The sequence below is a fragment of the Aspergillus thermomutatus genome, assembly GCF_002237265.1.
Source record: "Aspergillus thermomutatus strain HMR AF 39 chromosome Unknown NODE_47, whole genome shotgun sequence".
NCBI classification, from domain to species: Eukaryota; Fungi; Ascomycota; class Eurotiomycetes; order Eurotiales; family Aspergillaceae; genus Aspergillus; species Aspergillus thermomutatus.
Window position 1 is genome coordinate 51,396 of NW_020798096.1, and position 24,233 is coordinate 75,628.

The window sequence follows — 24,233 nt, forward strand, 5'->3', positions numbered from 1 at the left end:
GAACAAAATCCACACCAGAAATAGAAAATAACAGTGTCAGCGAATGAGAAGCATGTATTACTTGTGGACTCTAGGTCCTTTGTCTTTTCGAGTGTCATGCAGGTTGTATTTTTGCCTCGTGCGTCAGAGACCCTGGATCTAGATGGACTGATGGACTGATGGAGGATAATGAGGGTGGAGAAAGAATTGGCGGCGGTCCATGCAGCTAGTAGTGTATGCAGTGACATGGAGCAGGTGTTTTAGTAGTAGTGGAGGGTGGGTGTCGTAGTCAGAAGGAAAAATACAAATAATAATAATCAAATGGAACGAAGAAAATCATAAGACCACTCTGGCCAGTTACAATGCCTAGTGTACTATACTTACCTAGGTATTAGGTACTAATTAGCCTGGTAGTTCCTGTATTGGATAGATAGCGGTGTTCGAAACTAGAGGTTAGGAGATGCGAACTCAGGAAAGTGATAGTGATAGACATGGGCTATGATATTTAGCACAGAAGTTGGTGGTCTAGGACATTTCCGAGATAAGTACGGAGTATGGAGTACTTTACTCTCAGCAGTCAGCACGGGCTTGGGAGATCTTACTCTGAGTCTCTATATCAGCAATTATACCTAGCTACCTTACTTAGCTCTTTTGCTGGATCTCTGGTCTCTCTCAAAACTGCAAGTACATGCCAAAAGCTGCGCACGGAATTGATAATATTGATCCACAACCGAGTCACATATTATCTATGCATATTGATGGTTCAATTGAGCAGCCTGATGAGCAAGTGATGCCGATGGACCGGCGAACTAACTCACTACTAGTGCTACTAGTATGTGGAAAGAAGAGTGGAGAAGGCCTGAGTATAGGTAGCTATTGGTTATCAGCTGGTTCGTACTCTTAGGTCTTATTCATAACCCTTCTTATTGCTCTTCATTTTATGATTCTGATTCTCATCATCTCATTGTTCCATCTAAGGTCTACTATACCTTAAAAGAATAACATTTACTGATTATTCTGTCTATTTGAAACTCTGCTATATTTAACATGATTAAAACTTGTAGATGAAGGCTATATATATATATATATATATATATATACAAGACACTTACTACTACATTCACAGAGTAAATCTAAGATATGAAGTGAAAATGAAATACTCTGTAGACAAAACACTATACTACTATAACTAGATCTATATGATCATCCAGAGAACTATAAGCTAATTTAAATGCACATTCCCTAGTTTAAGTAGTGGAGCTTGCTGCACATAAGTCAAAGAGGTACTCTGTGTAATTTCTAGGTATCCTCTTTGATTGTTTTATAGATATAAGACTAAAGTAATAAGGGGAGAAGATATGGATAGAAACAAATTAAGAAGCACTAGGAGTTGAAAATTTTGCATGTAACATCATATGTCTGCGCCCCATGATTATGATTCTTGTCTTCTCAAAATACCTTGTCTGCAATTCAACCACATCAATGATTGATTCTTCTATTATTCAGCTGTTTCAGATGACTCGAATAGTTAAGTTTGGCCAAGTGAAGCATTGTTTGGCGAGCTATGGCACATGGACATCGACTGTGGTGTGTGGAACTGTGGATGGGTTTCGGCCAAGACTTGCGACACCTCATTCTATTTATGTATGGAGGACATATTCAAAGTTTACTCATCTAGAGCTTAATATGATAGGATGATGAAGGTGAAATGACATCAAGATAGGCAGAGGCGCAAGGGTGGAATGTTTGCGATTCGGTGAACTCGAAGAATCAGATTCAGACAACCTGCATGCCAGGAGCAGAGCTAGATTTGAAGTATGAGTATTTCTTACACCATATGAGCCCAGGCATTCCCACACATATCGGATCAGTATCCCGAGAAAGAGCCTCGTGAGGTGAAGATGTATCCTATATAAATTAAGAGTTCAACAGGTATCAGTTGCTACTTAAATATAAGGAATGAATGTGACACAGGCTGGGGAGGCTCTAATGGACTTTAATCATTAAGAAATCTAGACTACCAATGGTATGTTCTTCATTAATGATGTATAACATCAATATTGTGAAAAAGTAAGATTTAAAATGAGTGAAAGGTATGTACCTAGAGACATACTAAGTCATAGGTCTTGAGAGACACCTATAAATAAAGAGTTTCTTAGTTAACTAGGAAATATTATAATGGAATGTGAACTTTACTATCAGACACCCCTTTCAGCCAGAAAGTGCTCATGTCACCAGCATGAATTTGCACAGAATGGAGCCAAGGCCTCTCAGCATAGAAACATTCAGGAGAGGAGTAATGGTGAATCACTCCTAGCGGTGATCTCTAGCCCTGTGCTCTTCAGCCACCACCTGCCGCTGAATTACTTGCCCGTGTGGTCCTGTGCTGCTCTCTTGCTTTCGGCCGGTCAGATACTATAAAAATGTGGGCCATGAAAACCTTACTGTATTTGGATGGCAACCATACACTAAGTAGCTCAGGTGGAGTAGGTAGACTAACGTGCCTCGTAGGCTGCAAGTAATACGAAGTCGACTACCCGTACCTCGTCGAGACTAGTATTCCCCAGAGGCCGAATTGCTGACAGTCAAGAGAGGCTGGTTCATGAGATCGTTCAAGTTCCAAAGGCTCTTCTTAGGAATGAACTTGGAGTTCGAAGTTTGCAAAACAGGTCCTCCAAGGAGGAGCCTCTTACTCATCTTGGCTCGCCTATTTGTGACTCCAGATAGCACGTGACCTAGAAACAGCGCCCTCCAATATCTATCTTCAGAGTACAGACTGCTTTGTACCTAGGTCCACAAGTACACATTCTTTAGCATTAGCATGGCCCCATTCGTAGAATGGACGTTGACAGTCATTGGTAACACTATTGTATACTATCCTTGAAAATGAAGCAAAGAAAAATCTTGATTTTGAAATAGTAAGAAGATTCGCCATGTTTAGTAATTAGTTTGTATGGGAAAGACTAAGTTAACTCATTCAGCACTAAACACTCTTTTTAAGCATTTGTATTCATCTGCATATTTGAATAATCCATAAAGCAAGGAAGAAAGGAGCCTCCAGGAAATCCACATGGAAAAGCGTAAATTGAGTAAAAGACCACTGGTGTCTGGCATATAGGTCTCAGAAGGAAGAAGATAGTAGGACCCATCTTCACAAGGCTATCTTGGTGAAGGCACATAACACCTGCCTGTATGAAAGGAAAACTCACAGGCAAATGATTCTCACATTGATCCTCTGGATTTAAAACTGCACCTAATTCCTACTACTGCGTAGGTTGGTTATCTAACCAAGCGGAGATATCTTAGCCTCGGGTGGTTCGACCAATTGCCAGCAAATCAAATAAGTTGTAAATCTCTGAAAGACTGATACATTGTTACTAGCGACAACGAACCTGCGGCCCGAGCTCACCTAGGCGATCAAATTGCGGTAATAATAAAAATAATAAAACTTATCTACGAAGCGATTTCTCGCAAGTTGCAACTCACAAGTTCTTGCTAAGTTACTAGGCCATAAGCAGACCATCAGCCTTAGAGCAGTGTGGCTGCAGATGGTAATACAACTTTCTGCAAGTGGCTCTAAAAGGATACTTACCTTACTAACAATCAAATTATTTTTCTCCTCTGGTACCTTGTGAGTCCAGAGTCATGGCAGATAATACAGAGCTACAGATTGATGGCACACGCATATGCAATTCTACCCTTGAGTAGTATTGAGTGGGAGGATCTACAATCTGAGCAAGATAGGTTCCAGGTCTATGTGGGTAAGGTTATGGACGGTAACTTGATTTTGGTTGAGCTGAGGATAACATGAGGGTTCACAAAAATACAATAATCACCTCAGTAAATGGGCACATGGCGACATTAGCTTTGAACACCTTGATATCTGTCATGGAATGTGCACAGTTTTAAACCTACAGAATGCTGATCCTCTGAACATCCCATAATAAGACAGCTTGAATATTTCTTCTGTTGCAACATATTTACTGACGCTTTCTTAAACTCCTTAAGGCAGTTGCAAGTAACAAAATGGCAATCAATCTTCAACTGTACCTAATCATCAATATTACCAGTCATGCAGCCGATTTACCTCCTTAACTCAAGAGGGTCGAAGATGCATAGAGGCACAGATCATTACTACTTTGGCTTGCCTGCATGCCATTATCGCCAGCCGCTAGCCCGTTGCAATTTCATTTCTCCGAACTTGATTAGTGAAACAAACACATATCTCGGCTGCACGGACTCAGACTGGGGCTGCCTTGGCCTCCCCACTGAGTCCACTCTCACCCGGGAATGGCCGAGTACGGATATGCACCTAGCCCAAGCTGTCCTAGGTAGGCTCCGGCCTCCTAGCCCGTGGCCTACTTACTGTACTCTGTAGAAACAAGATACATCATGAAACAGACAGTAGTAGATACTCCATACAGATACCTGCTTCGTTCTCTATTCCCTTTTAGTGCGTACCTCCTACTCCATGCTATGGGGTACTGAGAATTACTTCTATGTGAGATACTTAACCGAATGGCCAGTCATCCCTTTACTATGTACTCCATTATCTCATATGAGGCTTTCACTAGAAGAGTAATACTATCTCTTGCATACTCTCCATACAGATAATCATCCATAGTTTTAGGGGGGTATCATTCATGATAACAAGCCTTTCAGGTCCACCCCGGATGTATCTTGGTATCAGCATGAACACTATTACAGTATTCTGCACTCTCCACCTGCTATGATTACATGACACAGCGACAGAGAACATCCATCTAGTTAGAGCAAGTCTCAGTGGGCCTCATACTGGAATCTGGATCCTTCGGACGGCAGAGTCAACCTTTTTTCCTCTAGTGAACTGGCCCCTTGGCCTCGTCTAGCTAGGAATGGAACGGGCAACGGTGCGCAGAGAGACATGACATGCAGCTCGTAATGTCGATCAGGACGGAAGCCGCGTTTCATTGATGATCATCGCTTAACGCTTGAAAATAGATTGCAGGTCTCTAATAATGATTGGCCGAAAGGCAAGGAGTAAGTTAATGGCACGAGTCTCTTGATTTATCTGAGAGGACATGGTGATGATAGCCAGGTAGTTAGTTGTATGTTGAACACTCCGTGGGATGACATCTCCGTCAACAAATCCTAAGGTACGGAGTACCACAGTATCAAAAGGTGACCTGGAATTTCCAACTTATCCACGAGCTTGCATAAAATAACTGAATATATAATCAAACTGATACATGGCCTCAAATTTGACAATAGTGTAGATCGGACAGCACTGGGCTATATTTGCATGTGTATAGATCTTACGAATTCGTTGCCCTGTTATCATTGCTCTTTCTCATGGATAGAGTAAGCCGGACGGACTCCGTGGATACATGAAAATACTAAGCGACAACTCTGACAACTCTCGCTATATACCAACCTTGGGGCATTATTTGGTTGACATTTTTATGATAAAGTGGGAACACTGCATTATCCCCTTGTAAGAGTTTTGAGTGTATGAATGAGAAATACCGTTGACTGCAAGCTACTGATGGAACTTTTATATGATCAACCAGACCACCATGATATGCGATCATCATGCCTGGGACCCATATACACTTAATATAAGCGCATATATGACATACTAGGCACTCGGGCTATAGTGTATCCTGGATCGTGAGCACAATCAAGGTAAAAGATGGTTCTCATTCTTCATTGTGAAGGGGGAGTACTACTCATACGTCCAGCATCCCAAACACCTACAAAGTGTAGCGGAGGACTTTTATCGTTTCATCCCCTTCTTCGGAAGCTTTGATACCTTGAAAATAAATGAGACCACCTACCCCAGTTGATATTATTATCAAATTATTACCAGTAGGGGTTATTCTAAACAACCTATTCTAAGTAGCTCCTGAGCATAGGGTCTAATGCGTCTGGGAGAGCTGAAACTGTAGCTAATAATTATATAAAAACACCTCGGTAAATTTTTGCCACACTATCGCCCGAGTGGTCCAGGGGTAAGATTCATCGTTGTAAGCAGCCCTTAACCCTGATATGATAATGGTGCCTTCCTTCTAATTCGCCTCAGCGGGTGTTCCAAACCTTGTCTCGATGAGACCCGCGTTCGAATCGCGGCTCGGGCCCATGTCCATTTTTATTTTTTTCCTTTCGAATTCCTTTGAGCGATATCTGTTGTGCTCTCTGTAGTATTCCCTTATCATCAGTCTTCTTTCGCTTGAACCAAAGTTTCCTGCATAGTTGAATATGATCGTGATAGCTCTTCGATAAGTCTGTACGGAAGCAAATTTGAATGATTAGGGGGCCTACCTGCCTTGCCCTGATTCTGAACAGTATCTTCCTCTCAACTACCCAAAGGAGAGCCATAGCTTTTTAGTTCGCCAACTGTCATGTTGCATGGTTCGCACCATCGCGCGACCGCTCATGCATTGTGTGTGTGGTCTTAGCAAATTATGGACTTTCTTTAGCTGGCAACCCATATCGGGGAGACTGCAGACTGCAGACTACCTTAGTGCAGGGCGCATTCGGAGAACAATTTTTACACATAGAATATGAGGACCTGTGAAATCGACGCCGAAAATGACCGCTACTGAGGCCATAAACGGCCGCATTTCCACCTGTATTTTCCCTCAGCGAGCCGCCGCTTTAGCACTCAAGCACGTGCTGCACACCACTATTCTGCACCCGCCAAGCATTGTTTAGTCACCGTCCTGAGGTGACGAACCTCAGCGAGCATTCGCTCCGTCTCAACTCACGACCAGAAGCGACGCCGACAATGGCCTCCTCAGCAGCCGGATCCAGCTCCCTCGATTCAACCGGATTGCCCATATGCTGTATAAAATGCCGCCCATCCTCACTCCTTCCTTTCCCCCCCTCGCACTTTCGCGCCTTCCTCCCACCTTGACGCCTTCCACATCAATCCGCAAGTCGATAGCTGCTCGAATCACTGTAGAAAACAATCATCTTTCTCTTATATTTGGATCGGTTTATCGTGATGTCACCGCCTCCTCTCCCTCCCGCAGATCCTAATGAGCATCAATACTGGACCGACCCGATCCTCTGTGAAGAAACTCGAGCCAGGCTCGAGCATTTCCGCAGTGTTGGATGGCTACCCCCGAACTTCAAACCCAAGACATTGGAAGGTCTTGCAGTGGTCGAAAGATACTGGCGAAGGTACGTACGCGCTTTCTCGGACTGCTGCCAGGATCGTACATCCTTAACGTACCGTCGACAGATTTTGCATCCATTCAAACGAGGACTACGTGGAGTATTTACTCTTGGAGGACCAAACGATCTACATGAATTTCTTCGATTGGATGTACAGAACCTCACGACAGAAGCTTCTTCAGTCGTACGATGAGTACTGGCGACGGCTTTGCCAATACTTTGGTCTGTTTGCACGGCGCCGTCTGAATGGCAATGTCTACGAACAGATGCGACGAGTAAGTTAGTTGTTCTTGGTCCCAACAGCTTCACCGTTAACATCGGCGGTAGTTCCTGAATCAAGTATTCCCCGCAGAGCGAAAGATCCCTAGGCGTATGAAGAAGAAGGACACCCTTGACGTTAATGTCTTCTGCATCTTATATCGCCATCACTGGATATATTCGAGATTTTTCCGTCACGGGAGCATGATTATTCAATTTGCCATAGTCCAACTCTGGTCTGCCATCACTGGAACGCGACCGGGTGTACTGCTTCCTCAGAAAGCTTCCCAAACTGGCCATAAGTCATCCCTGGGCAAACGCAAACGCGAGCAGACTTTTCAGAGCGACCTTCCCAAACACGTTTCGGCCGACGATCTTCCAGACTCAGTCTGCTACCGCGATATTGAGCTCTTCATTCTTAAAGACCCAGATAGCAAGCGTGATGTCCTTTGTGCCATCATTGAGTTTCGCAACCTCAAAGGCCGGCCAGAAGGCGCTGACGGGTAAGCGGATCCATAGACAGCTGGTTGCTGAGGCTAACTCTTTTTCTCAGAACTAAATTCTTCATGCATGGTGATTATCAAATGGCTTATTGCCCAATCAACCAAATTATCTCACTAGCTTTCCGCGATGGGGCTTTTCTCAATGAATTGACTCCAGATCTGATATGGCGGCTTCGAGTTCGAAAGGGCCGCCAGTCACTTCCCCTCCGGTGGAAGCCGGAAATCCTTGATACCCCTCTCCTTCGACGTATTGAGCGCACTCCGCACGGCTACGAGCTCCATAAGTCACTGCCGATGACGTATGACTCAAGTCGACAAGCGCTCAATGAACTAGGTCGAGATGCTAAGTTTGAGGACGATATTGGCCATTATAACTACCGGCGCTGGACTGCCAATGAAGTTAATCGTATGTCCTCCCGCGTGGAAGATAGCTTTGCTAAACGAAAGAACCTCAAAGTGTATCTAACTTGACCTTACAGGGAACTTCACAAGCCAAGAGCGGCAGAGAGTGCTAGGCCAGTCCGGCGACGCGGTTTTCGAGAGGCATTACCAGTCACAGTTTATCGGCCGCGATCTCCAGCATGTCGTGCTTCTCCGACCCTCTCAGGAAGGTCTGCTTCGGGTTGCTGGAAGCATGCTCAGGAAGAGGGATCCCCTTGCCCCGTCAGGTCTTACCGACCAGCAGAAACGTGCTATTTGCCGAGACCCCAGAATCCTGGAGCTTAGACGAGAGCAGAGGGAGCTAAAGGAGGAGATGCGATCGCTAGCTGGTACGGTGGCGAAAGCTCGGGAGTCATTCCCTCATCTGCATGAAAGACATGAGGCAGTTAAAAAGGAGCTCTCTCGGGTAAGGAAGAGCCTGACAAAGGATACCCGCGAGACAGCTAGAAAGGAATATTTTCACAATGAGCCGGTCCTCGAAGTTGACAGACAGATCAAGCAACTTCTTGGTCAGTCTGATGTTGAAAGTTGTGAAGATGGCGACTCCGACAATGAAGACTGGGGTATTCCTATTCCGGAATACGTCTTTCCCGAGCGAGCGCGACTTGTGGAGAACTTCTATGGCCCTGAAGCGGAGTGCTTTGATGCGGATAAACTACTTGCACGACGTATCCAGGTTACCAAGGACATGGTTGCGCTCTCGAAGCTCTGCGAACCAAGCCGGCGGGGCAACCGAATCAACTGGGCTGTGAGTGATGACGCTGAGGCCGATGAAATTGAACATGAAGCGTCGGAAGAATCACCACCTTCTGGAGAGGAAGCCCTTGATTGCCCAACGGATGTTTGCATTGTCTGTTGCGGTTTGTCGCGTCGTTCGGCATCTAATCCGCCTCCACATAAATTCCCTCCCAGGCGAAAAGATTCAGTCCGTCGCCATCTCATTGACGTTCATCTCAAGCATGCGCACGAGGGGATTAGCTGCACCTGGGCGGCCTGCTGCAATATCCCTAAGTTCACAGAAGCTACTGAATTCTTGGCGCATGCCGTCAATGTGCACTCATATGATGTCGAAATCAAATTAAAACATCTCCCAAAGAGATGTCTGCTAACTTGCAGCGATACTTCCTCTATCGACAGCACAGATGCTTCTCTGGAATCATGTGGGCGGTCAGGCACTAGCACTCCCGCTTCCTCTGTCGGCCCTGCGACAGCAAATATCGACCCGCGCTTGCTGGATCTCGACAAACCTACCGTTACAGAGCCACCGCCGCGTCGCTCAAAGAGGCTGCGACACCAATGATAGCATGTGAGGATGTCTAGTATGCAGTCGTTGCAACCTGTGTACAATGTTCCGCTGAAGCCTGGCTTGCGTATTTTTCTTATGTAGAGTATATTTAGTGAGGTCTACCCTTGTATATATAACTTGTCTCGTACGTGCCAAATGCACCTGTGTGTGAATATCGATCCTACACTCCGTGCCTCTGCGTCCAGTACACAGAGGCATGCACGTGACCTCCGGATCGGAATTACTAGTTGTTCCGTATGCTAGCGCGTACGGTGATATCTGTAGCTAGGCACCCCCGATCCCCCTTAATCTCGGGGATCAGTCGTAATATTAGGAATAACTTCAATGTTACCAGGCTCACCCTAGAAGGGCTGTCGGACTGCCCTTGCCGCAATCCTGTGCTTCGTGATCCAGGACCCGGCTAAACCGACAACCTGATATGCTTTGATTTATTCCCTACCTCCCTGCGTAGCAGTCTAAGCATTCATCGCATGATTCACAAGCCGCCAGGATATAGGTTCTATTCCCATGCAGATCAGACTCATAGTGGCAATGTAGGCCACCACGCTTTGAAATGGCTTCGCGTTGGGCTAATTACATCTAGGACGCAGATAAGGGCTGGCTGAGCCAGCGATCCTCAGCACAGGCCTTGGCGCCTCAGTCTTGCCTGCAGGACAGATCATTGGGCCGGGGGGGGAAGAAGCGTACGATCAGTGGGGTTGGGACGAGGCACGTTGCACATTGGTAGTAATCGGCCTTTGCTGCGTGAACAACAGCGGCAAACGGCTTGATCTGTATGGTCTGGCACAAACCAGCAGCAAACAAAAAATACGATTTGGCAAAAACCCTTTCGCCCCGCAATCCAGTTTCATCGTTGTTCCTACTCTATACAATGGATGCAGCCTACTTTGGCTTGCGCCCTTATCCATCCACGTTCCAAGGTGACTATCACTATCTACTCGCTTCACATCAACCTCAACACATCCAGCAAACCATCCATCTCCTTGTTGCCATTCAGAAATTTGGACCCTCCACTCCTTCTCTCTTATGTGGCTCTCCGCAGCTTGATTCACTAATTGATATGGACTTAGGCCCGTATCTCGCGTATGATGGTGTCAACTACGAATGTACTATTTGTGAACGAATTTTCTGCTCTGAATCTGCACTTTACGCCCATTGCAGGCAGACATCACGACATCAATGGTGTGAGAGGTGTTTCCGGGTCTTCATTTCGGCTCAAGCGAAGACCACGCATGTTCGAAAGTCCAGCAGACATATTGTCTGTTCGACTTGTCCTCAACTACGAGACTTTGCTACCGGCGAAGAGCTTCAAGACCACTTAGTGAAGTCTCATCACTTTCGCCCAGAGTGCAATGTCTATTTTGATGCTGTTGAGCAACTGCAAGAACACGACATTACTCAGCACCACCTGTGCGTCAAATGTGGTGACTACTTTGCGAACAAGAACAATTTGCGAATGGTAGTACACCGGCTAGTTTAATATGTCCATTGCTAACATTACCGTTTCTTCAGCATCAACAGAAACATCAACCTCGAAACCTGGAATGCTACGGTTGTTACCAAAACTTTAAGTCATTTTCCGGAATGTTAATCCATCTGGAGTCTGGAAGTTGCGCGTCGCATACTACCGAGGAGGACATTGATGATATAGGCCATGATTATTACCAGAGCCGGAAGTATATAAATGATGATCTCGAGCACGGAGGGTGGCTCTACAGATGCCCCAGCTGCGAAATAAAGTTCCCAAAGCTTTCTGCACTTTACCAACATGCAGAGGATGTCCCACCATGCTCTTCTCCTCTAAATGGACACGGTTGTCTGGCTAAGCTGGAACGATTTGTTGCTCGCAGGTTACAGTAGCTTTACGACTTCCTTTTGAGTTATTTTCTTTATGATGTTAGAGAAGAAGGTCTTTCGGTTGCTATCTTCAATATTCTGGACGATATAATATCATCACCAATCTGGCATGCCCCGCTTCATCATCTTCTCATGAGATTTTCGTACATGCAAAAAGCACCGATTATTCCCTTAATTTTCAGGCGACTTCACCGCCTTCGCAAAAGGACAGGGTGCTTGTCAGGCCGTTTCAAGGGAGGAGCAAACGATGAGGCAGCTATCCAGAAACCTTGTCCATGAAAAGCGGCAACGTAAAGCTGTGAGTCCCTGCAGAAACCAGCTTCGCCCACAAACCGTTCTTTACGCAGTCCTATCAAGGTGTTAGTGCTTCAGAGGTACTGGTCAAGGTCATTCGGGTGGGGACATGGCTGCGGAAGCCTAAAGCCTAGCGACGCATTGCGACTGCAGGCTGTTGGTCATTCCAGGTATATTCGAGGTACCTGCCGTGCTTGCATCACTTATCACCCGGTATCCGTTCCATAGGCACAGGTGCTGGGGCAGGGAAAAGGCTAGGAGCTCGTTCAGCTCAACACTGGGCCAGAAATCTGATATCAGGACATCTGAACAGCCACCAATTATAACAATCTTCTGGGTGGTAGACCAGTCATAATCCGCTGCGGCCGAAGGAGGCTCTGGGCCTATCATAGATTCCTCAGCGCTGAGGGCAAAATTATGACCACTTCGACCACTAGGATCTAAAGGCCGTAGCGTGGGTTTACCGCTGCGGGAGCTGCAGCCATTGTTACCTAGGACCATGCACCATTCAGGTCTAAGAAAAATATAAGGGAATTACTTGTTGAGACAGACGTATAATAAGCACTATGCGCGTCAGCCTTCTCGCTCGACGTTTTTCACCAAAGCAAGCTCTTTGAACAGTAGACATATGTTTCTCCAGTCAAAGTACCATCCTCAACTCCCAGCGTTTTTCCAGGTCCATTAATGCTTGCAAAAATGGTGCTTGGTTATGATGTGTAAGGTCCTAACATCGTCCAGCGGGGCAGGTGGCCCTTACAATTAACACATCACCAGGATCATGCAATCCGGGATCGTCGAGTTCGTCATTGGTAAAAACCGAAGGCGGTTCTCAATACACGCAGCATTGGCTGGTGCTTTCCCGAAGGAGATATTTCAGCCTCCCATCAATGGGCAGATCGATGAAGTCGTCTTTGGTCGTTGCTGCGAATTCGTATATTCTGGTGATTACTCCGTTCCGTTGCCGACTGCCGATTCGTGCGGGGACAATGGCGATAGCCAGGCGCTGTCTCGGGGATCTGCCAGACGATGGGATCCTATGAACCACCAAGAAAATATCTTCCATCCCACGAAACTACCCGATATATGTGCCTTCATCAAGAAGAAGCTTGACAAGGCGCCCTTGAATGAAGATGAAGAAGTCCCGGACAACGATCCAGCAGATAATTATGCGGCCTTTTTTCTAAGCCACGCTGAAGTTTATCGTTTCGCCTACACAACGGACTGGGATCCGCTTTGCGCTCTGTCGCTCTATCGGCTTATTCGCTCGCTGGCCAGCTTTACCCTCTTTGAAGAACGAACTGGAGATATTGTCAAACTGCAGAAGTTTGTATTTGAGGGAAATGAAGACATGGACGACATGCGAGATATGTTGGTACATTATGCAGTGTGGAACGTGGAAATACTTATGCGGGACGCTGACTTTCGACAACTACTCGACCGAGTGCCTTCCTTGGAAAAGGCCATTTTCCGCGCAATGTGGACTGAAGATATGACTCTGTATCGTTTTCGCTTTGTCAGTTACGGTTGAAGAGCTGCAAGGAATCCGTTTTGTTCTTTACAGAGAGATCGCATATACGCACGTACTCATATAAGATGTTCTATTTTACTAGCTACTAATCTACTATATACCTTGAGCAGTGCCTTGTGGACGAATAGTGTGTTGTCAAACCATCGCTAAAAGAGGAGATCAGGAGACAAACGATCAGGTAGCTTCCTAGAAATATTGGCCATGAAACGCCGCAATCTAAGGGGGTGGGTCGATGCGGAAACGGGGTTGGCCGACAACCATCCTTTTACGCAGTAGTGCGGGTTAGGATACGCTGAGGCTGGTGACTATTGGTTGGGAGTCTGGGACATGGCTGAGGAAGCCGAAGAAAGCTTAGCGCCGCACTGCCGCAGTCCACAAACCGGTGGCATGGGTGCCTGCCAAGCATTTCAGCACGAGGGAGACTCCAGAAAGGTTCCCAGTGCGGCAGTGCCAGAGTTTAGCAGCTGCACTCAGGCGAAAACTATCTTGTGTTTACCATAAGTTCAACCTGAAAAGGTGAGGGGCTAGATTCAATTAACTCCCTTCCTGTATTATCAAGCCTGAAGAGTAGATTTTGAGGCTTTGTATAAGCAAATTAAGGTGCGCAACTTAGGCTGAGGGAGTAAGGAATATCTCAGTCTTCTCAGAGTTGACTGTCACCCTCCTCGCCTATAGGTACGGCGACAAGCCCTCATAACGGGCTAGTCTTTAGTCAACAGTGTTTCATGTCGGTGCTTTCCCAGAGTACTGTGCTTTTCAAGGAAATGTAAATGCATATCCAGATTCTCAGATTCTGGGTATAAAACTTCCAGCTTGAGCCCTCTAAAGTCCCGTCAACTTACTTCCTCTGAGTGTCCATGATCCATCGTGTTGAAGGTAAGTGTTTCTATGTCACTATATCGTTCATTAACTCACCTCCGCGTGGCTTACCACTAGTCACCTCTGGACTCGAATTTACAGAAAATGGACGCTGCCCATCACTCCTTTCACAGTACATAATATCACTAACCACTATTCGAAATACAAGACATTAGTGGATTAATCTGAAAGACAGCCTTTGAACCTCGATAGTACAAATTTCTCTAGAACCCTGGGATGCAGAGAAGGGAGAGAACCTGTTATTCTGAAATAACGATGTGAGATGCCTCGACGCCAATCAGCTATGAAAGCGCTGCCACATGCCTCTATTCCTTGTAAATGGTCTACTTAATCATTACCATTGGCATGTTTAAGGTCAAGCCTATGACGTACACTACGGGGTGTTGCAAATACAGTATAACGCATGAGCCATCGTCCAACAAAAAAATATTTCATGCTCCTATCACCTACTTGCATAATCGACACTTGATCACCTTGGAACCCTCAAGAGCCTTCTCCCTTCGCAACACAACAACACCACATCACGTCTGCTAGTAAGATCTGCTAACCCGCCACAGCGAATAGCACCTTTCGCGACTCTCAGACGTTCCAGGACCGCAAGGGTACCCGAAGGGCCCTCGTACGGGGCAAAATGGCTGGAAGCCCGTCCCGCGCGAGAAGACCTTTGGGCGCCCTTGCGGTAAGTAACGAATTTCGAGTCACTTATGTCATCGATTCGCCTCGTTCACGAGTATGGATAAATTCAAACCGGCCATCCCAGGTTCAGGACAGCCATGACAGCTCGAACGGCCTGGACATTCATGTCGCTATCGAGGTAGACAGCGCCAAGGATCGCTTCAACGGTTGTTGCCATCACGTTGTTCGACACAGTGCTCTGAGACGGATTGATGAGAATGAAGTTCTCCAGTCCGGCTTGGAAGCCAATCTGTGTGAGATTGGGATTACTGGCTTGGGCCTGGACGGTCTGGTCGATGCGGCCTATCGAAACGATTAGTGGTTCATCCCAGGAGCATTTGTGAGGGGCAACTAGCCTCGACCGAAGTTGGCTTCGTAGCCGTCCATCACAAGAATCAAGCGCAGGACCGCATCGCCGATTAGCGCTAGGTCCTTGTTGCCGTCAGACCGATGGGGCCGTCCAGTCAACACGAGGTTACCGGCGGCACGCAGGGCTTCATAGAGGATTGCGCGGTTGGTAAAGGCATATTGGATAATATTCTCAACGAAGGCGGCTCTCTCGTCTAGAGACATGCTAGACATGGCGGACATGGTCAAGGTTGATGTATGGATGGATGTAGATAAAGTAGTAGACTGCGGGAGAAGAGAAGGAGGGCCACAGGAGCTAGAAGATGGAATAGGAGAAGATGAAGAAGAGGGCATGTGCACCTATTTATGTAGGCCTGATATCAAGAACTGCGGCAGACGCTACGCTGCAACTAACAGGTATACAAAACCCTTCATTCATTCACGGCAACTTTGACAAAGGTTGATGTATGACGATCCTGGACCATTCTCTCCATCATGAGACATTCTTACTCAAAATGCTGACTTCTCCCAAGCTTTAATTGAGTATATATCGCACAATTGGCTAACCTCCACTGAGAAAAAAGGAATCTGGAGAGCCAGTTTTGTGAGAACTATGTCCTCCATGTGAATGTATATCACTAGGGAAGACTGTAAGACTACTTTCAAGCTCTAATTGGGATAGTTTTATTGGGGTTGCCTCACGTGATGATCACACTGCGGATTAGGCTTCACCGACTTGCAGAGCTTACGGCGGGGTTCCTCCCTCCTGCAACTGCCTCACGAGAATCAGCCGCTCGCCTCCGCAAGTTGCTTGTCATCTCTCACGCAGTCAAGACTCGATTTTTTCCCACCCACCTCCCTATGTACATAGAATCATAGAGCCATTGCAATCCACAGACACTTGCCTCCCCACAGGGGAGCGCGGACGGGGCCCTCTCTGACGCTACGGTCCAACGCGTTTACGCGTAAGACCGCAGCGACAGGTGACCCGTTGCGGCCAAACTATACACAGACTGTCCATCTTGACTGCGTGAGGTCACCAATAAAACCCCAATTAGAAAGCTCTCTTCCTGGAGAGGCACAACAACGGGGTCAAACAGACGATCGACACAGAAGGGGTTGTACGCTGACCCAGCCCGCAGCTTTGACTGGATCTCTTCGTGCCTCCCACAGTCTTCCTCTCAAGGTCATTGAAAGTCGAAACACCGTCTCGGTCCACCCAAGGCATAATACTGCCACGAACTGGGAAATACTATCCAACGCGCTCCACTTATAGGAGGACTATCCAGCCAGGCAACTGACAATCTATCACACAGTGTGCAGTTACGTGCAGCTAGCAGAGCAAGATGCACCACAGTTATTTTCTTCTCGAGTCACGCTGAAAGTGGTCGACGATTCAATCATCGCCCGCTGAGCAGTGAGCAGGATTAGAGAGTCACAAAGCATTTTCCATTGAAGACTAGGTTTATGATGTGGTTGCTGAACTGGCAGGATACCTGAGGGTCGGCAGAGGTTTCAACTAGACGACGGACTCCGTTCCAGCATCCATACAAATGGCCCTAGATAAAACCGAAGTTGAGTGAGGACAATCTGTTGCACCTAATCCTATTTTCTCAGAAAATGCTTCATAACAACAATGATTACGATGTGTAGTCCTCCCAACAGGTAGACTCTGGCTCCTTAGATGCCCAGTTCGTGCTCTGTCATTCGCAAGCTCAAACAACCTTCAACAACGACTGCACTAGAGGTACATCATTTCTTGCCCTTTATTGGCAGCCCCAAGACAATACATTCCCCGCTAACTGGAATCATATAAATTGCGGGACACAGAGACGAACAGAAAACGCTAAGAAGCACATTAGTTCTCGGGTTGAAAGGAGGTCAAGTGGCTATGAAAAATATCACGCACATAGATCCACGCGTCACTGTCCTCCTCAGATGAGAACCTTGCCGAATATACATGTCCTGGAATGGAATGTATGCAAACAGCCTGTTTTCGTCGCCCTGAGTGTCCCACATAGCCCATCGACCTTCCGAGAATTTCGTTATTTGCGCAAGCGACCCGATACTGTACGTCCCTGGGGAGAAGTAATCATTGAGGACACTTCGAAGCCTCTTTGCATACTGCATTAGTTATTTGCCTGTTGTGCAGGCCGGATAAGCAACCTACTGTGTCATCGGGAAACGTAACGGGTAATAGAGCGCCATGAAGCCTAACGGCTGAGCCGTGTGGAATAGTTCTTACTAAATCATCATTCAAAACTACTCCGGAATTTTCTAACACAAATGGCCGTTGGCTCCGTGAGCTAAATGTTCCCAGAGATTCAATTGAACTCGGCTCGAGCATCATGCTGTTCGACGATGTTTGATAGTCGGAGAATGTGGGGTTGGCTTTGGGGCTTTACTCGGAGCGAATTTTTCCGGCAGAACTGAATCCTAGAGACAGAATTCCGGAGCAACAAAATTCTCGTCAGACCAAAGGTGTGCGCCGAACATAAATCCATCAAAGTTCAGCAGATCTGGATCGGCGAAGACGGTGTTTGCGTTATTCAACGGGGTATCATCATTTATATCTCGGAACCTTAACTTCACTCTTGGGACACAAAAGGGCAGAATAGTCGAGGGGACTCATACCATTGATAACAACCAAGCTGGAGATTTTGCGCTTTTTCTCGTTATCCTGCTGAGTGGATGAATGCTGCCTTTCTGCGAATGCACTAGCTAACTGACTAGATGCTTGCTTGCGTAGTTTCATTTTTTCCCCTTGTATTTGATTTGCTCGTGCACTTGAATCTTGGTCAGGTGATTGTACTGCTTGGCATTTGTCCAGGTGTAGCTCAAGCGACCGGAGATTATTGAGTGTTTTGCTGCACGCACAGGTCAGCTTACACCTGATATCTAATTCTTCTATTTAGCGGCGTCCTTTGGAAAATCTAGAGAAGAGACTTACGCCAATGGTAATGGCGTAGTAAACTGTTTCTCTGATCATATGACTTCCCGCACTCTCTAACAGGACACTTCCAATGGAGCTCATCGTCATCTTCAGTTGATTCCGTTACTGGAGCCTCTTTTTCGCATCTTGGCTATCCATCATGAGTAATGAATTAAAGCCGGATGATTGTGAATACCTTTGCAACGCTCAGGTGATCCTTCAAACCCTCGGGAGATTTCTGGTCTTCGAGACAGTATGGACACGGCCAGTGACAGTACATCGCCATCTTAAAAGTGGTTTCTAAGCACAGAGTATACCGCAGTTAGAGGAAATCCAGACAGAGCAAAGAGTAGGGTGAGGAAGAGCAAGGTGAAATAGAGCAGGATGAGATAGGGCGGGGTGAGAAAGCTCGGGGTGAGAAAGCTCGGGGTGAGAAAGCTCGGGGTGAAAAAGCTCGGGGCGAGAAAGCGCAGGGTGAGAAAGCGCAGGGCGAGAAAGCGCGTGATGTGAAAGAGCAGGCAGAGAAACAGCAGGGTGAAGAAGAACGACGCGCTTGAGCCTTCAAGTAAGGAAGGTCACTGATTGGCCGGCTTTGATCGCTGCTCTGTTCGCTCCTGGAAAAATCCGTAAGCTGCTTCCCTGCAAATATTTCATTATTTAAGGTAAGTGGAGGTGATGCCCTTTGACAGTCAACCCTTTTCAACAATACATTTCAGTTATCAAAAGTAAGGGCTATGATCCAATGGAAAGCAGATGGTTGAACTTTGAACTAACTGGTACTGGAGACTTCAATCGGAACCACGCCGTTGCTCCACGATCTTTAAACGATGTGCAAGGCCATTATACCGAAAGTTAAATACATTTGCGGCGACAAGTTGAAAGATGCGCCAGTTACATTGATCCCCTGGGACGGCTGTGGGGGCTGTGGTGTTCAGAAAGCTGGACCAGAACATCTTGGCCAGTCAACTAAGCGGGTGCCATGTGAGGATTGCATTCAGAATGGGTCGTGGGTGAAGGACCCAGCAGGAAAGTGGGTTAGCAAATGAGCGGCCCACTAGGTCTCAGGACATGTGGGGCAGCTGTCTATTTGTACTTAAAATTCACTCGTCAACTTCAACACCAAACGTACACACTCCTTACATGCACACATATAAATTCAGCTCTTTGAATGATATCACTGAGCTCTTGTTCCTATATAAGCTACATCAATTTTGTCAAGAAGCACTCTTAGACATGGCACTCGTTAAACTACCGCACCGCTTGGCCTCCCATGACTTCTTGTCCGTGGGGGCAGTAGGATGGGTCTATCGGATTAATGACCGCATTGTCCTCAAATATCCAAAGGACCCGGATGATACAGCCTTCAACCGAGAAGTCCAGGTTTTTGATTTGCTGGAAAAGCATGATATTTGCCCCGACATAGTACAGAACTTCCTGTGCGTTCCGAACGGCATTTTTCTAGCATATCTCAGCGGGGGGAGCTTAGATCAGCGATTACAGAGAAATAGGAGGCATACGGACAATGGAACGGAAGTCTTCAGAATTGAGCCCACATCGTTGGTTGAGCGGTGGACTATGGAGCTCTGCAGTGCCGTCTCTTGGCTCGAGTCACTTGGACGCGTCCATGGCGACATCCGGCCGCCGAACCTGCTTCTAGACGCCGAGGATCATCTGAAGCTTGCAGATTTTGATAGTGTGGCTAGTATCGGCGAGCCATATGCCGGTGCTGCACCTCCATGGGCGCGTCTACAGGGTTCCGAAGCGGGAAGTGAGAACGGCACGTTTGGGATGTGCGGCGCTAGAACCGAGCAGTTTGCCATCGGATCGATTATCTATTCAATGACAAGGGGATATGAGCCTTATGAGTTCGAGACTCTGATTGAGGGTGGCCCGGAAATTGTTAAACGCCTTCAAAAGATGGAGTTTCCTAAATTGAACGGAGGGGATCTGGATGGGATTATTGAGAGGTGTTGGAAGGGTGGATTTTCATCCTTGTGTGATCTCTTAGAAGAAGCAAAGCTTCTTGGTGGTGCAATACAACTGCCGCGTGCGACGAGCCTGAGCAGGGAGGATTGCGATAAGATCCGGAAAGAGTGTGTACTTCTCGTCCAGGACGGATTACTAGCTTGAGACTGTTGAGCACAACACTCAGCTTCAGATCGGGCGACAACTGGGTCCCAGGTAGCAAACTGAAGCTTCTTTCTCGCGATACACGTAATGGGGGTATGGCGAAAGATACAAACTCGTGGTATTCGAAGAACAAAGCTGAGGAGTCGGTCGGATTCAATGCTCCTTACGAAGAGATCAAATACGAGAAGAAAAACAAGAACAAGAAAAGCAAGAAATAGCACTCAAAGTGCTGGTACGGTTCCCATGGTTCCTCCGATGGAAATGAAGTCTCTCTCAGAAAACAAAACAAAGCCCACAGAGTTGGATTCCCCGCCTACTTCTAAGGAAGAACATGGTGACATTGATACGACTATGTTTCTGACAGCATTACACGTTTGTCCTCTGGGTATGGCATTGGGATGCCTGCTCGCGCACCCATAAGGGCTTTTTTGTGTTCTTTGGTCTTGGATATCGAGAAGGATGTGGACTCCAAAGCGGTGAAATATGACGGCTAGAACTGGAGATTAGCAATATGAACACTGTAGATAGTACATATGCTCAAGCTGTGCGATTTACAACACTCTGCGGTTTGTTTCAAATAAAAGATTCCAATTTGCTCCACAATAAGCGCCTTTTTCTGTACTAAATCGACCGCTATTTCCTTGTATTGCATCGTATGAACATAACGGACAATTCTGGACCTCCACAGATATCTACGCTATGGCACACTGGCACGTTAAAGAGTTTCCAGTGGGACTTGTTTGAAATTCCATCTTTCAGCTGCTTGGGCTTACACTGGCCGTTGGAAAGCTTCACCGCAGTACGACGGGGTGCGTAGGCACTGTGATGTATGACCATGGACAGCAGACCTTGCGCTCCCGGCTGCCTTATCCGCAAATTGAGGACATATGCGGTCTAATGAGGTTCAAGCTCAAATCCTTGAAAGGACGGGACAGTACAACAACTATGATAGTGTCTTAGGCTCTTAGCGCCGCAGCCGGCCCGCTAGAATTGGTCTCATTAGCCTGCTGCGGGATGTGGGGCAGAACAGAAAACCCTCCGTACCTCAACTTTTTGATAAGTTCAGTTGGCAAAAGGGCTGTACCAGTGTGTGGGGAACCATTATTAGTTTAGAGAGCTCCTAAAGGGTCAAACTACATCTAAATTGCTAAATTTTCAGATATAATCCCAAGGCTCACATCGACCAGCCTCCGTTTCTGACTGGTGTTGGCGTGGGGCATAGATATCGCTTCGTCCCTTGCCTCATCAGCCGGTCTGAGACGTTCTGGATTGCACTCTTGCCCCAGAAAACAATTTCCAATGAGAGCTAATCTTAGTAACCCCATCCTCTATATTCCCTTTGATGCTTAGCACATCTATCCAAGGCGGAAAGACAAATTTCCAACATGACGTTGGGAATTACTTCCAAAAAGGTGCCGTCCAATATGGGATTGTCGTTAGCCCTCAGAAGCAGAAGGTTATCCATCGTCATCTGGATGACAAGGTCCCTGAGTCCTCGGTCGTAGCCTTCTGTCGAGCCGTACACCTCAAGCACCGCGGAGGTGAATGATTCTCGGTCTGGAAATTTCATGAAGGACTTCTCGAAGTACTCCTTTGCCCTAATTTTCAATCCGTCTATTTGAAAATAGGCACCTTGTGCGTACATTTGGGCGTGAAAAAAAAGCCTGACCGGTTCGTGAGTTTGCACTGCTGGTTTCCCCCTGTATTTCTGTGGTCCCTGTGTCTGCCTGGAGATCCTTATCCAGGTATGTTTGTGAAAGCTGGCCGGAAATATTCTCTGAGTCAAAGTTGTCCCTTGCATTTGAAGCTTCATAGGTATAGTCGCCCGTGTACAAGAATTCGAGCATCTTCCTGACGAGCATAGGGTCGCGATCATTGAGCCTTATCTCCCCGTTACCTTCCTGTCGATCCAACATCCAATCAGTAGCTGTCGTAGTGGGTATACAATATCCAACCTAGGTAAAAAAGGATGAGTAAACACCTTAAACCGACCATCACAGGCAATTTTAAAATACATCGATTAAGGGCAGACAATGTTCTGGTGAGCTGGGAAGACTTCGCCGCTACAGGTGATAGATAAATCGCTGTACTTCGGATTGAGGAAATGGCTGAGCGCACAGGAGTAAGTCACTTGTTATAAAAATCTGGATCTCACACCTTAGGACAAGCTCTTTCATTTTTGCGGTAACCTCGCCCTTTGCAACTGCCGTCTCGGTAAATGCAATAACTGGACCAGCAGATATTCTTGGGCTCGCTGATTTTTTTTTTACTCTTTCCCTTCTTCCCTGCCATTAGACGCTCAAAAGGACTTGTGACTGCGTAAAGAGTCTACATCAGAGTTAAAATACTAGCATTGCATGGGCATGCATCTGGAAGTATTTATGTCACGGTATATGCGTGCAGCAGTAATGGGTTTCTAGTAACAGGTTAGTTCTGCCAATCCCATAGTAAAAAGGGTGCTGTGTGAAGTGTGATGGGTGTGCAGATGCTAATCTGACGTGGCCATCCCAACCCCCATAGCTTTCACATCGACCAGCACACGCACCGCCAACTTCATAGAAGGGGGTCGTTGCGAAATCTCAGTGGTCCTTAACTTTCAGAACCTCGCCAAATATGTAGCAAACACTCTGTGAGTCGAAGCTTTTCTGGGTGGTCCAAATCTTACCATATGCCCCAAAAATGAACTGTACGTCACTACCTGGGGCATAGTTTTGAAAATTAGTTGGACCAATGAGAAGAACGGCTAACATGGAGAGGTAGATACCCACCTCACGTCTGCTTTAAGGGCCACGAAAAGTAAGTCTCAGTTACTGTTTTATGCTCTTCATGATTTCAGTGTCCAGGTATTCCATGGTTGTCTGCAAGTGTTCCCAGATCAGAGGCCAAAATACCAAAACATGATATGAATATTCTCTCCCGTATCCAACCATTAAGGTTTTCTGGCTCAAGCTAGGCTAGAAGCGGAGGCAATATGTTCTCTAAAAAGGTTCGCTGTGCGTATACGGTCTGAGAATGACCAATAGGTCAGTTCACGATCTGTGAGCAGCGGCAGATCGAACGATAGTGTCAGCTACTCGGTTTGTAACTCTACAGTTGATGGATAACTTCATTTACCCTGACCTCTCGCAGGTAAAGCGATATGCAGACTACTACTCGTACAACTATATATCTAACCTTGTATCTCTATTGTACATCGCAAACACACGTTAATTGTTACCCTGCCCCACTCCCAAGGACTTTGTTGGAATATATTATTGAGCCAACCGTGTTTTAATGAGAACGGCCGTAATTTCCTAGTCCACGAAGGTATAGAGTACTGTATTAAGTTATGCGTGATGCACAGGACTCCCATGAAAACTAGCCAAACCACCCCGCGGCTGGACGCCCAGCAGCTCTGACTCATTGCACCCCGTTTACCCCACCTAAGATAGGAATTTAAGGTATCACAATTCCCTAGTCGACCAATTCACGAAAGCTGATGTTGAAACATTCACTTAATCATCTGGGCATTTTTAGGATCAAACAGCCGCGTTGGCCACTTGACTAGAGGCCTGCTGAGCCTTCCGCTTACAGCACAATGTCGACCAGAGACGGCGGAGAGTCTGCTGGCGGCTTGCTCGATATGTCCTATGACGTTTTTACAGAAAAGTATGCTAATGTACTTTATCTTATTTGGGGCTCATCGCTAATACGCTCAATCTAGTCAAATGCCTCTTTACCATGGCCCTATAGTCAAGATAAAGATAGGAGCCGCAACCTACAATGTTTCCAAGCCGCTTCTCTGCAAACATTCACCCTATTTTGCTGCAATGTTCAATGGGAACTTTACAGAAGGGGAAGAGCAGTCAGCAGAGCTTGAAGAGATTGAGGGAGTTCTTTCAAATCGAAGCTTTCAATTGCTTCTCCAGTGGCTATACCTTGGCCGGGTTATTCTTGACAGAGAAT

The 24,233-nt window shown here is 46.6% G+C and overlaps 4 protein-coding genes across 4 annotated transcripts; 3 read left to right on the top strand and 1 right to left on the bottom strand.

Annotated features, from left to right (window-relative positions):
- Nucleotides 1-6,964: 6,964 nt before the first annotated feature.
- On the top strand, nucleotides 6,965-9,639 carry CDV56_106320 (DUF3435 domain-containing protein; the record flags this gene model as incomplete). Its single annotated transcript, XM_026759939.1, has 5 exons — nucleotides 6,965-7,143; nucleotides 7,205-7,412; nucleotides 7,465-7,898; nucleotides 7,949-8,304; nucleotides 8,378-9,639. 5 exons carry the CDS (start codon nucleotides 6,965-6,967, stop codon nucleotides 9,637-9,639), a joined length of 2,439 nt encoding a protein of 812 aa, XP_026616200.1.
- Nucleotides 9,640-12,574: 2,935 nt separating this feature from the next.
- CDV56_106670 (uncharacterized protein) lies at nucleotides 12,575-13,324 on the top strand (the record flags this gene model as incomplete). Its single annotated transcript, XM_026760289.1, has 1 exon — nucleotides 12,575-13,324. The coding sequence occupies one exon, from the start codon at nucleotides 12,575-12,577 to the stop codon at nucleotides 13,322-13,324; it is 750 nt and encodes a 249-aa protein (XP_026616201.1).
- Nucleotides 13,325-14,945: 1,621 nt separating this feature from the next.
- On the bottom strand, nucleotides 14,946-15,469 carry CDV56_106795 (uncharacterized protein; the record flags this gene model as incomplete). The annotated part of the gene is made up of 2 exons (XM_026760414.1): nucleotides 14,946-15,181; nucleotides 15,241-15,469. 2 exons carry the CDS (start codon nucleotides 15,467-15,469, stop codon nucleotides 14,946-14,948), a joined length of 465 nt encoding a protein of 154 aa, XP_026616202.1.
- Nucleotides 15,470-19,391: 3,922 nt separating this feature from the next.
- CDV56_107031 (uncharacterized protein) lies at nucleotides 19,392-20,506 on the top strand (the record flags this gene model as incomplete). Its single annotated transcript, XM_026760650.1, has 2 exons — nucleotides 19,392-20,251; nucleotides 20,311-20,506. The coding sequence occupies 2 exons, from the start codon at nucleotides 19,392-19,394 to the stop codon at nucleotides 20,504-20,506; spliced, it is 1,056 nt and encodes a 351-aa protein (XP_026616203.1).
- Between the last annotated feature and the right edge of the window lie 3,727 nt (nucleotides 20,507-24,233).